Source organism: Gossypium arboreum, chromosome 11 (genome assembly GCF_025698485.1).
Source record: "Gossypium arboreum isolate Shixiya-1 chromosome 11, ASM2569848v2, whole genome shotgun sequence".
In the NCBI taxonomy this organism is placed as follows: domain Eukaryota; kingdom Viridiplantae; phylum Streptophyta; class Magnoliopsida; order Malvales; family Malvaceae; genus Gossypium; species Gossypium arboreum.
Genome location: NC_069080.1, coordinates 136790877 through 136803222, shown reverse-complemented (window position 1 = coordinate 136803222; position 12346 = coordinate 136790877). Strand labels below are relative to the sequence as shown.

Here is a 12346-nt window from a genome sequence, read left to right as displayed (position 1 = left end):
TACACAAGGAAGGGTTGGTGTTCGAGGCGTCCTTGGTAGCTATAACTAGCTTATCGAAAAAGAGGAGTTCACCTAATTTCGAGGAACGGGTCAAAGACGGGAAAACCCGTGCTTAAGGCTGAGCTAAGTTTTATTGATTTTCCTTTAAATTATTTTGTTATTTATTTTTATTTCATCTTTTTATTTTTATTTCATCTTTTACTTTTTACTTTTTACGTTTCCTTGTGTTTATTTCTGGTTTCATATTTTATTTCCCCTAAACGTCATGGGCACGACAACCGCCTTGACACTAATCTGTCAAGAAACAAACAATTTGCGTAATTCCATCTCTGGGATCGACCCTACTCCCTATACTGCTTTAATTTGCAAACTAGGTGTAGGTTTATATTGGTGGAATCGACAGCCATCAGTTTTGGCGCCGTTGCCGGGGACTGGCAACACTTACAATTGTTTAAATCATCTTCATGACCAGATCTTCATCAGGAGATCTCGAATACGACCCAGAGATCGAGAAATCAGCGCGAGCACGGCGAAAAGAGACAGAAGCTCTTAAACGTGCAAGTAAAGCAGGAATTGAGCTAGGACAAGGGATCCTAGAATCTGACATTGAAAAGTTAAGCGAAGTAATTCGTGCAGAGGCAATTCGACGTGGGAAGCAAGTCAAAGAGGTTGAACCTGAGACCGAACCACTCTTTGAAACAAAAGGCAACCTCGGTGAATCAGAAAGGATGGCAAATCGAACCATTCGTCAACTAGCCGCTGCTCCTAACGAGCAAACACCGTTATGCATCAACTATCCAGCCGGAGGAACTCCTTTTGAATTGAAGTCGGGCTTGATTCACCTTTTGCCCATTTTTCGAGGCCTGAAGAACGAAAATCCACACACTCACTTGAGAGAATTCCACATGGTCTGCTCAAGCATGAAACCCCAGGGAGTACTTGAAGATGAGATCAAACTTCGGGCTTTTCCTTTTTCTTTAGTTGATACAGTAAAAGAATGGTTATTTTACTTACCTCCCGGTTCTATCACAACGTGGGATGACTTATCTCGTGTATTTCTTGACGTGTTCTTCCCAGCACGAGCAAAAGAGCTTAGGAGGGACATAGTGGGAATTGGCCAATTGGAGAGTGAATCGCTCTACGACTACTGGGAGCGGTACAAAAAACTATGTGCAAGTTGTCCTCAACATGGGTTGACCGAACAATCACTTCTTCAATATTTCTACGAGGGTTTGCTCCCTATGGAAATGAAGATGATCGACGCTGCTAGCGGAGGAGCGCTTGTCAATATGACCCCTCAAAGGGCAAGAGAGCTAATATCCACCATGGCGGCAAATTCTCAACAATATCGGCCAAATTCGGAATCGACAAGATGGGTTAATGGGGTAAACCTTTTATCTTTAGAAGATAAATTGGATAAGCTTACGAATGTTGTTCAATCTTTGCTTACAGAAAAGAAGAGTTTGACCCCACTATGTGGAATTTGTACTACGTCTGAACACCCGACGGATTTGTGCCCAATCCTTAACGACAGTTCAACGGCACATGTTGACACTATCGGAGGTTTTTCAAGACCTCTGCAAAGACATTATGATCCTTTCTTTAACACCTACAATCCCGGGTGGAAGGATCATCCCAACCTGAATTATGGAGCTAATCCCCGATATAATCCACCATACCAACCGAGACCTCTGCAACCACCACCACAACACAAGCCGAGCACATCTCTAGAAGCTATCGTGGAAAGACTTGCTACTGATGCTGCAAAATATCAACAGAGGACAGACGCATCAATACAAGAGTTAACTAATCAAGTTAGTAAACTCTCGATGGCAGTTAATCGCTTGGAGTCTCAAGGTAAACTACCTTCTCAAACAGAGCTGAACCCTCGGCAGAATGTCAGTGCAATAACTCTTCGTAGCGGAAAGGTTCTAGAAACAGTTCCAGCCAAAAATCATGGGCAAGAAAAGGAACGGGAAAAGCAGATCTCGGATCCAACAGCAAGGCCAGAATCAGAAGTTTAGAAACTAGTTGTGATGCCACCTCCTTTTCCAGGGAGGCTTGCAAGGGATAAGAAAGAGAAGGAGGAAAAAGAAATCCTCGAGACATTCAGGAAGGTGGAGGTAAATATCCCTTTACTCGACGCTATCAAACAGATCCCTCATTATGCAAAATTCCTCAAGGAATTGTGTACTAGCAAAAGGAGGTTAATAGGTAACGAAAGAGTAAATGTAGGAGAAAATGTCTCTGTAGTGCTGCAAAAGAAAGTTCCACCCAAATACAAGGACCAAGGTATGTTTGCTTTTCCTTGTGAGATAGGCAATATAGGCATTAAGAAAGCCATGTGCGATTTAGGGGCTTCCATTAATGTTATGCCTTATTCTATTTATAAACTGATTAACACGAGTCCTTTAAAAGAGACAGGAGTAATAATCCAGTTGGCGGACAGGACAGTCGTCTATCCTGAAAGGCTGCTTGAAGACGTCTTTGTTAAAGTTAACTAATTAGTTTTCCCTGCAGATTTTTACATTATCGACATGGAGGATGACAATTCGGCTAATTCGTCTGACATAATTCTTGGGAGACCATTCTTGAGTACTGCACGAACGAAAATTGATGTTTGGAATGGAACACTTACCATGGAATTTGACAATGAAATGGTTAAGTTTAATGTTTATGAAGATATGGGACATCCCAATGATAAGTCACAAATCATGCCTTCTAGGAATGTAGATCTCGATGTTAAGAAAGAGGAATTATTGATGATCCAAAAACCAATACGTGAAGCTGTAATGAAGGCCTCGAAATTAGAGTTAAAACCGTTTCCAGAACGTACAAGAATTCCGACAAAGAATAATGCAACCCTGAACGGAGAAGCTCAAAGGCACATCAATCCACCAATGATAGGGGAATTCAGGAAGGGCTTCAAAGATAATGAGCAAGGGTCGAAACTTTTCTGCAACAACATTCAAGTGCACGAGATGAAAAAATTAAGTCTCAATGAGCCAAACGGATAACATTTATGGTCGTCGAGCTAACGACGTTAAACAAAAGCGCTTTTTGGGAGGCAACCCAAATTTATTTTCATTTATTTAATTTTGAGTTTTAGTAAGATTTAGGTTGTAAATAAATAATTTTTTATTTAATCTAGTGAATTTGCTATTTTCAGGAACATAATGGAGATTTTGCAGAAGTCAGATAATGATGGTAGCGTGGGCACGCCTACTAAATGCTGACAATTATTTCCCAACACCGACAACATCAGTTGAAACACATGGGGAGCATTCTTAACCTTTCTCTTTGCTTGTTGTTTGAGTTACTAAACTTTATTGCATATAACACATGCTTGAGGACAAGCATTGATTAAGTAGGGGGGTTGGATTGATATGTTAATTTTTGCTGCATGTCTTTCTCTTTTGCATGTCTTCAATCTTACGATGAATTCTTTCGACAATTTATTCAACATTTGAGCCTTAAAACCTCATACTTAGTCGATTTAAGCAATTGGGCAAATTTTGAATTAAATGTTTAAGTATATAGATTGGTCGACATTTAGGTTTTAAAATTGGTATATGTAGCTAGAATTTTTTTCGCATGAATTGATTGATTGAATAAAATATGTTTGCTTGTGCATAAATAAATTAATAAAGGTTCGGGCTATGAATGAAGTTTCAAAAACGTAACCGAATTGAGTAACCGGGGCAGGGTGCTTGGTTTGTCATCTTGTCTCGCGTAAAAAGGTTTGAGTGACAAGTCGATAACTTACAAACATTCCGCTAGCTGAACACCCCATAAAATAAAAAAGAGAGAAAAATAATACATAACAAATAAAGACTATTTGAACCGAGTAACCGGATAGGGTGCTTGGGTTGTCATCCTAGTTCGCGTAAAAGGTTTGATCTTGTCTATTAATTTTCGATGCATAGTTAATTAATAATGCCGCAAATTATGGGATTCAATCTCAATTTAGCGAAATTGTTTAGTTGACATATTTCAATTTTATGACACTTGTTGATTAAAATGTATATTTTGAACATTTATTTCTTTTTGCCTATGTTGTTTGCATTGATTGAGGATATGGAAAAGGGCTCGATTTTTAATAAATTGTGGAATTGATTCTAATGTTTGAAAAAACAACATGCTTGAGGGCAAGCATGAGCTAAGTAGGGGATTTGATAAACATGTCAAATTGCATATTTTTATGCTTAATTTGGTTTATTGATGAACTGAATCTCGCTAATTAAGTGTTTTTATGATTTAATTCTTGTCGGGATGCAATTGATCAAAAGCAAGTGAAAAGGGCCAAATTAGAAGAAAATTATTGGAATGGGCCAAAGCGAAAAGATGGAGCAAGCCAAGGACTAGTCATATATTTGACTTTGTAAAAAACCAAAAATAGGAAATTCTATTTTAAGTTTATTTTAATTCTATTTATTTTTAATTATTATTATTTTAGATTTTATATTAATTTTCTTAAGCTATTTTTAGTAAACCCTATCTATATAAATAGGGTGTTTTAGTTCTTAGGAAATCATCCATTAATCAATTGTCTTTACATTCCTATTTCATTTTGGAATTCCATTATCCACTACCTTTTTCATATAATTTCTATCATTTCCATAACCTTCAAGCATGATTAAATTCATGCCACACTAAACCCCTTTCAGCTTTAAGCCGGTGTTGACCCCGTCAAAAACCCGTGAGTTATGAACCCGAGCCGTTTAACTCCCAATTTTCGATATTTATTATTTCTCCGGATCAAGAGTATGACTCCGTCAACTCACAAAGTCGAGACAACACTAAGTCAAAAAAGACGTCGTTTGAGTTAGTGTGCCTAGACGTACAGTTGGAATTCCGAAAGGATCGATTGTCTAATTGGTTTTCCGTGAACACATTGGCGTGCCAAGTGGGGATTGCTGTTTGGTTCCGTCAAGGGAAGTAGTAACCGGATTTAAATGTCCCAACGTTTGAGGGCATTGGTTCGAGCTAGGCTCTTCTAGAACGCAAAGCTGCCGGAGTTCTAAATCACGAACGTTTCGTAGGTTGTTCGATCGGTAAGGGTTAGTTATAGGACGTTCCATAACTAATTTACACAAGGAAGGGTTGGTGTCCGAGGCGTCCTTGGTAGCTATAACTAGCTTATCGAAAAAGAGGAGTTCACCTAATTTCGAGGAACGGGTCAAAGACGGGAAAACCCGTGCTTAAGGCTGAGCTAAGTTTTATTGATTTTCCTTTAAATTATTTTGTTATTTATTTTTATTTCATCTTTTTATTTTTATTTCATCTTTTACTTTTTACTTTTTACGTTTCCTTGTGTTTATTTCAGGTTTCATATTTTATTTCCCCCCTAAACGTCGCGGGCACGACAACTGCCCAGACACTAATCTGGTCAAGAAACAAACAATTTTCAGTAATTCCAGTCTCTGTGGGATCGACCCTACTCCCTATACTGCTTTAATTTGCAAACTAGGTGTAGGTTTATATTGGTGGAATCGACAGCCATCAGGAGCTAAAGTTGGTTGATGAGAATTGGTGGGAAATGGTCCCATTGTATTTAATCGCTAACATTATTAACATTCAATATTTTGGTCACTTCTTTATAAATCAGTAATAGAATATGAGAAAAGGTTGTATGAAGCAGTGACGCCACATCATCTATATCACTTTCCAATAGTTTTATACTACATCAGTATTCTTATCCTGAATTTCAGGATTTTATCCTGAAAAAAATTAAATCCAAATTAAAATACTGAAATTCAGGATAAGAATACTGATGTGGCATAAAACTATTGGAAAGGGATACAGATGACGTGGCGTCACTGTTTCATACAATCCTTTCATATAGAATACTAACGGGACTTTTTCTTTTTATCACATAATAATAAATTTAGCTTTTTAATATTTATGAATTCTATCAGCTTGGTTCTAATTTTAAAAATTCAACAAATTAGCCATTAACTTTATACATTCTTTCAATTTAGTCTTAATTATTATAAACTTAAAAATTTTTGTGTTGAAGTGTAAATTTACCATCATACAATAGGTGGATATTGAAATTTGCCACTATACTTTATTTTCATTGATATTCACCATTATATTTTGAAAATATGAGTAAATTTGTCATTCAACTCTTATGTGAGTTAATTTTGCAACCAAATTATATTTTTTAATTAAATATTACCACTCAAGATTAATTTTGATGATATAAAACATAAATTAATAAAAATGAAAAAAGACTTAATTAAGGGAGGGTCTTTGTTCATAAATTTTGGGCAGTTTTCAATATATGTTTCTTGAGGATGCAATGAATAAAGAAGAAAAAATTGGGCAGACTTTTCAAGATATGAAGAAGAAAGAAGAAATATGAGCATCGAAGGTACTCCTAAGCCTAAAGTCTGAATACAATATTTAGATGATAGTTTAGAATGACAGTTTCCCATTCACAAATACAGAAGACTTAATTGAGGGTCTTCCTTCATAAATTTTGGGCAGTTTTCAATACATGTTTCTTGACTTTTCAAGATATGAAGAAAAAAGAATAAGTATGAGCATCGATCGAAGGTACTCCTAAGTCCTAAGCCTAATGTGTGAATAGAATATGTAGAAGATAGTTTAGAATGACAGTTTACCGTTCACATATATGATGCAATTTTCTAGTCAACAGATACACAAGACTTAATTAAGTGAGGGTCTTCCTTCATAAATATAGTACATGATGCAATGACTAAAGAAAGGAAAGGTTGTGCAGACTTTTCAATTTTGGATGCCACTAATATTAATATTCAAACCATTCTCACCTAATTATAGCTTTTGCCTCTTATTTTCAATTGGTGTGTAGGGTTTGATATCAATTGAAAATTTAAATATTTAAAAAAATTAAACATAAATATTTTGTCACTCCACCAAAAATCAAGGTACCTCAATGTTAAATAATTTAAAATAATTAATTAACATAATATTAAATATTAACAAAATTGTTATTCATAAAAGAATTAAAATATACTTTTTATATTTTGTAAAATTTTCAAGGTTTCTTTCCATTAAATAAAAATTCTAAGTTAATTTATATTTTTAATAATTTTATAAAGTAACTTAATGTTACTATTAAAGTAAAAATTTTCCATTAAATTTTGTTTTAAATCAATAAAATCAATATCTAATGGTAAATTTTAATTTTAAAAATCAATGTTGATGGCAAAATTAATTAAAATAGAGAGTTTAGTGGTTAATTTCAAGCACATAAAAGTTGAGTGGTAAATTTATCCATGTTCTTAATGTATAATAGCTAACATCAATCAAAACAAAATATAGTGACAAATTTTGATATCCACTTATAGTATGGTGACAAATTTACACTATAACTCAATTTAAAACAATACGTAATTAATAAGTTACCAATTTTAAACATCATAGGTATTTATTATATCTTTGTAGTACATAGTCGACTACCCAATTTAAACTACTTTTCTCTAGTTTATAATACAAGCCTAAAATTATCTTTTAAAAGAATTTCAAGTTATTTTTATAAGAGATTGTTTTAAAAATAATTGATTGTACCTAACTAAAAAAGATTGATCATGACTTCATATTTTGTTTATCCAAGGATATGTCTAATCCTTTCCAAAAATTTATTATGATATATTGACAATTCTATTGAGAAAATTTTGAGAGTTAAATCAAAGGACTTACCAGACACAACAAAAAGACAATTTGAATTCCCTATTAAAATTTGAACCAAATAAAAACACTCATTATCTTGATGTCGAAGGGAAAAAAAAAACCAATGTTATAAGAAAAATATGATCAACATCGCTAGTACAACACCATCAAGCTCAATCTCTTCTCTTCCTATGAAGTAGGGTACCCTTTATCTGTTTGGAATTTCAGCCAAATTAAAATGATTCATTATTTATATATGAACAGTGATATACTAAACATATTCTATATTTGCATTTATAGTTTCAATCTTGCAATGTCTTCAAGTTAGTAGAACTCAATCTTGAAATCGCTCAATGGTTCTTGCGTGAAGCTCTTTCATTAAATCATAGTCCACATAATGTACATAAAATTGCTTGATAATTAGTTGTGTTTTTTTGTGTTGTAACATTATTTGGAATATCAGAAAGAGAAAAATGTGCTTTTTTTTCTTGAGTTGACACATACATAAGTAAATTTAAAAAACAAAATCAAGATGTATATGTAGTTCGAAATTTGTCCTACATCTGCAGAACCATGTTCAGAAATAAATCCACTGTATATTTTATAGTACAAATAAATGATTTATGCCCAGCCCCTCAAAACATTTGGTGTGACCTCACTTTTATACAATGAAATAAACTCTTTCCCAATTCACTTTAACTATGCAATTGAAAATCAACACTCAAAAGGGGTAGCCTCTCCTTTGTACAATGAAATAAACTCTGCTTCATGTAATATATGCTATGCTCTGCCGAAGAAGAGAGCCAAAATCTAACAAAAATTAGGATTAGATCATCAGAGGGACTCTTCAACAAAGAAATTCAGGATAAATCTACAAAATTTGTGTCAATCTTCAACAAATTACTCTCCCATTGGCTGATGAAGAATGCATGTCCTGTTTTTTGGCTCTTCCATTGGACTAATGCTGAAAGAGAAGAAGCTTAATTACGGGGCTATATTAGGTCATTTGAAATTGTGAGATTATTATGATTTATAAATGTAAAGCAAATAAGTAATTACCTCCTCTTTTTCTGCATCTAATTTCTTAAAGTCGTCAAATGCCTCTCAGAATAAATATCCAGGCCAATGGGTTACTGCACAAATTAGCAAAAATATTATGAAAAATGATTAATAAAGGATTGTACTAGTAGTAGTATGTCAATAAGGAAATTAATGAAAAGACCAACCAGAAGGGATGTGAGCAATCTTATACCAATCGGCACCAATGTCCTTCTTACACCTTTCCTCCAACTGAGGAACTCTATATATATTTAATCGTTGCAAATTGGTTAGGCAACGCATCTTATCCGGAAGTGATGTTAAATTGGGAAAATTAATAAGAGAAAGACCTTGCAGATTTATTAGATCTAGCGTGTGAGTATCCAATCCCTCAATGTTGTCTACATGGAAATATCTCAATTTGGAGAGAGGAAGAGAAGAGGTTGAACTTGAAGGGGTCTTAGCATTCATGTTCATCTTCATGGTCTGCTTTAACGGCCTTGAACTGGTATTCACCAACTTTAGCTTTTGATCGAGTGAAGGATACAACGGCATTGAAGTCAAAGGGCAATTTTCAATTTCTAAATAGGAAAGACAAGGAAATGTCATGGCTGATGTTCCTGTAACTGTTGTGCCGTCCTCGTTGGAATCGTCACCAATTGCTTCTGTTGTCCTCCACCAACTCTGCATATTGGGGCAGTGCGAGAGAAAGAGAACCTTAAGCGACGAGAAGAATGGTTCTGTGTTTCCTTGACTTTCTTTTGGGCTATTATCATCCATATACTCCAGCTCAGCACAATCATAAATATACAGATGTTTAAGACAAGGCAATTGAGCAAAGGAAGGGAGATGCTTGAAATTACCCCACCATATTCTAATCTCGACTAGATTTGTGAGCAAAGAAAGCCAACTAGGAAACTTGGCATCACCACTCCATCCTACAATACGGAGCTCCTTGAGATTAGGATGGGGTTGGAGGTCTTCTAGTGACTTGTCATCATCATTGCTATAAAGGCCCCATTCTAAAATCAAATATCTCAAATGTTGCTTCTCTTTCAAATTAGCAGCCTTAAACTTTTCTTCTGCATTTTGTACGAACCCCAAATTTCTTATTCTTAGCTCTCCCCTTAAGTTGTTAAGCCCACTCAATTCACTTAGATCTGCACCGCCATGGGAACCATCTTTATCCACTACAAACATGCTTAACGTTTCAAGGGAACTCAGCTTTCCTATTCCACGTGGCATATGAGTTAAGCCATTACAACCACGACACGCAAGATGGGTAAGATTAACCAATTTTTCAATCTTCTTTGGAAATTTTAAAAGCCCATCACACCAGTCAAGTTTCAGCACTTGCAAATTCTGTATCTTGCAAATACTCTTTGGGAGAATCTTAAGATCTTTATTGTCGGAAAGATCAAGGTACCTCAAATGTTTCAACTTATGAATGGAGAGTGGAATTGTACTAAAATCAAAATCATCCAATTTTAAGACACGCAAGCATCTATAATTTGAAATTATAATATCCAAAATTTTGTCTCTCTTATTTTGATGGCTTTTGTTTGAAAATTGTAACAAAGTTCGTAACTTCCTTCCTTTTAATAAAGGAATTAATGAATAATCATTAATTGATATATGGCGACATTTTTCACCAATCTCACCAACACTTAAATTTGAATCTACAATACTGCTCTCTGTCCCTCCTATTGATTCAGCTAGATCATGCATTAAATCATGCATTTTACATGTCATTTCTTGCAGAAAGTTTCTTCCTTTTACTTCTTGAAAGAAACATTTTTCAGCTAACTCCTTAAAAAACCCAAACCCAACCTCTTCAAGTGATTGCTTTGGATTTAATTGCTTTATGAAACCTTGTGCTATCCAAAATTGAATAAGTATTTGTACATTAATTTCATAATCTTTTGGATACAATCGGCAATAATTAAAGCAATGCTTCAAATGGGACGGGAGATGATCATAACTCAAGTGTATGTAGAATATCTCCTTCAATTTGTGATATTTTAGCAAGTTCATATTCTTTGAAAGAATGCCATTCATTTTCTGTTTCTTTCAAAGATAACGTACTAGCTATTGTCTTTATGACTAAGGGAACCCCACCACACCTTTTCAAAATTTGTTTCCCTACTTCCACAAAGGTTGAATTTGTTGAGTCTACATATCTCTGCTCAAATGCTATCTTTTTGAACAAAGACCAAGCATCATCATCAGACAAGCCTTTTAGTTTCAAGACATGGGATTCACATTTATTGGTAATCTTCGCTACTTTTAGAGATCGAGTAGTTACTATTATCCTACTCCCATTAGTCCCACCCATCAATAACTTCTTTAGCCTAGACCACTGTTCTGGGTCTTCATTCCAAATGTCATCCAAAATAAGCAAATATTTTTTCCCATCAATTTTATCCCGAAGTTGTTTTTGCAATTGATCCATTTCAAGATTTTGATCAGGTGCTTGATTAGTCACAGATTTGATAATGTTTGCTACAATAAGTTTCACATCAAAAACATTTGAAACACACACAAACATCGTCAACTCAAAATGACTTTTTACCATTTCATCGTTATAGACAAGTAAGACCAAAGCAGTCTTCCCTAAGCCCCCAAACCCCACAATTGGAATGATATAAACATTCTCTTCACTTTGAGACTCTAACACGAGTTTTAGAAGAGCTGCTTTATCGTCATCCCTCCCTATTATTTCATCTTCACGCTCAAAAGAATGTGTTTCCTGCCTCTTTTTAGTCATGAAAGAGGTTTCCGCGGGGCTATCACGCGGAATTAAGCAAAAAGTATTGGCCTCCCTTTCAATTGAAGCTAATTCGCTTTAATGGCCTTAAATTTCCGAGCCATTTTGAGACCGTAAGCAAACTGGTTTGAGCTTGAAAAGAAAAGGCGTACCTCTTTCGTCAGCTTGTTCCCACCCAATAGATCTTTCCGCAAAGCTTCAGTAGAGAAATCATCGAGCAAGTCATCGGCATCATAAAGTACATCTTTAAGCTCTTCAAGCCAAACTTTGGTGAGATTGTCAGTCACCGATTTCTCTTCTGCGTCAAGAAGCACAGCTTTGATTGTGGAGACGATGCTTTTGAGGTCGTCAAGGTCATGTTTGAGATTCCACCAGAGTCCAACTTGAGAAAGAGCAGGAGAGCTCAACTTAATAATGAGCTCTGCGGCGATGTTGAAAGCAATTGCTTCGGCCATTGATAGTTCAAACTGAAATGAAGGCAAAAAAGTGTTTGGGTATTGCAAGAGGAAAAGAGTGGAAGAAGATGAAACGCAGGTGTGAATGTATAGATACATGTGGAGTCTCATTAAGAAATAATTAAATAAAAATATCAATATCTGTTTCTTGTTAATGAGCATAGAACTTTTCGATTGAGCATTGGAATCACAGTCATCATGTGCTTCAGCTTTGCTAATCTAAGTTTTTGGTGACAATTACAGTGGTGTCTATATTTTATGACTATAATTATATTTTCATTTCTATATTACTATGAATACTGTATTATTATTATTATTATTAGAAGTGATATGATAAAATTATAAAAATATTTAATTTATAGAAAATTTCATATATTTTTTAATTAAAAACCCCAATTTGAAAATAGCCAAAACTGAAGGAAATTTC

At 34.9% G+C, this 12346-nt stretch overlaps 1 protein-coding gene and 1 pseudogene across 1 annotated transcript; one reads left to right on the top strand and one right to left on the bottom strand.

Annotated features, from left to right (window-relative positions):
• The first annotated feature begins 464 nt into the window (after positions 1–464).
• On the top strand, positions 465–2024 carry LOC108472270 (uncharacterized). Its single transcript, XM_053021466.1, has one exon. It carries the CDS (start codon positions 465–467, stop codon positions 2022–2024), a length of 1560 nt encoding a protein of 519 aa, XP_052877426.1.
• Positions 2025–8868: 6844 nt separating this feature from the next.
• Positions 8869–11541, bottom strand: LOC108472271 (putative disease resistance protein RGA3; annotated as a pseudogene).
• Positions 11542–12346: the final 805 nt, after the last annotated feature.

Bases quoted from the DNA above. Each gene is read 5' to 3' on its own strand.
- LOC108472270 (XM_053021466.1), top strand. From the start codon at position 465: ATGACCAGATCTTCATCAGGAGATCTCGAATACGACCCAGAGATCGAG.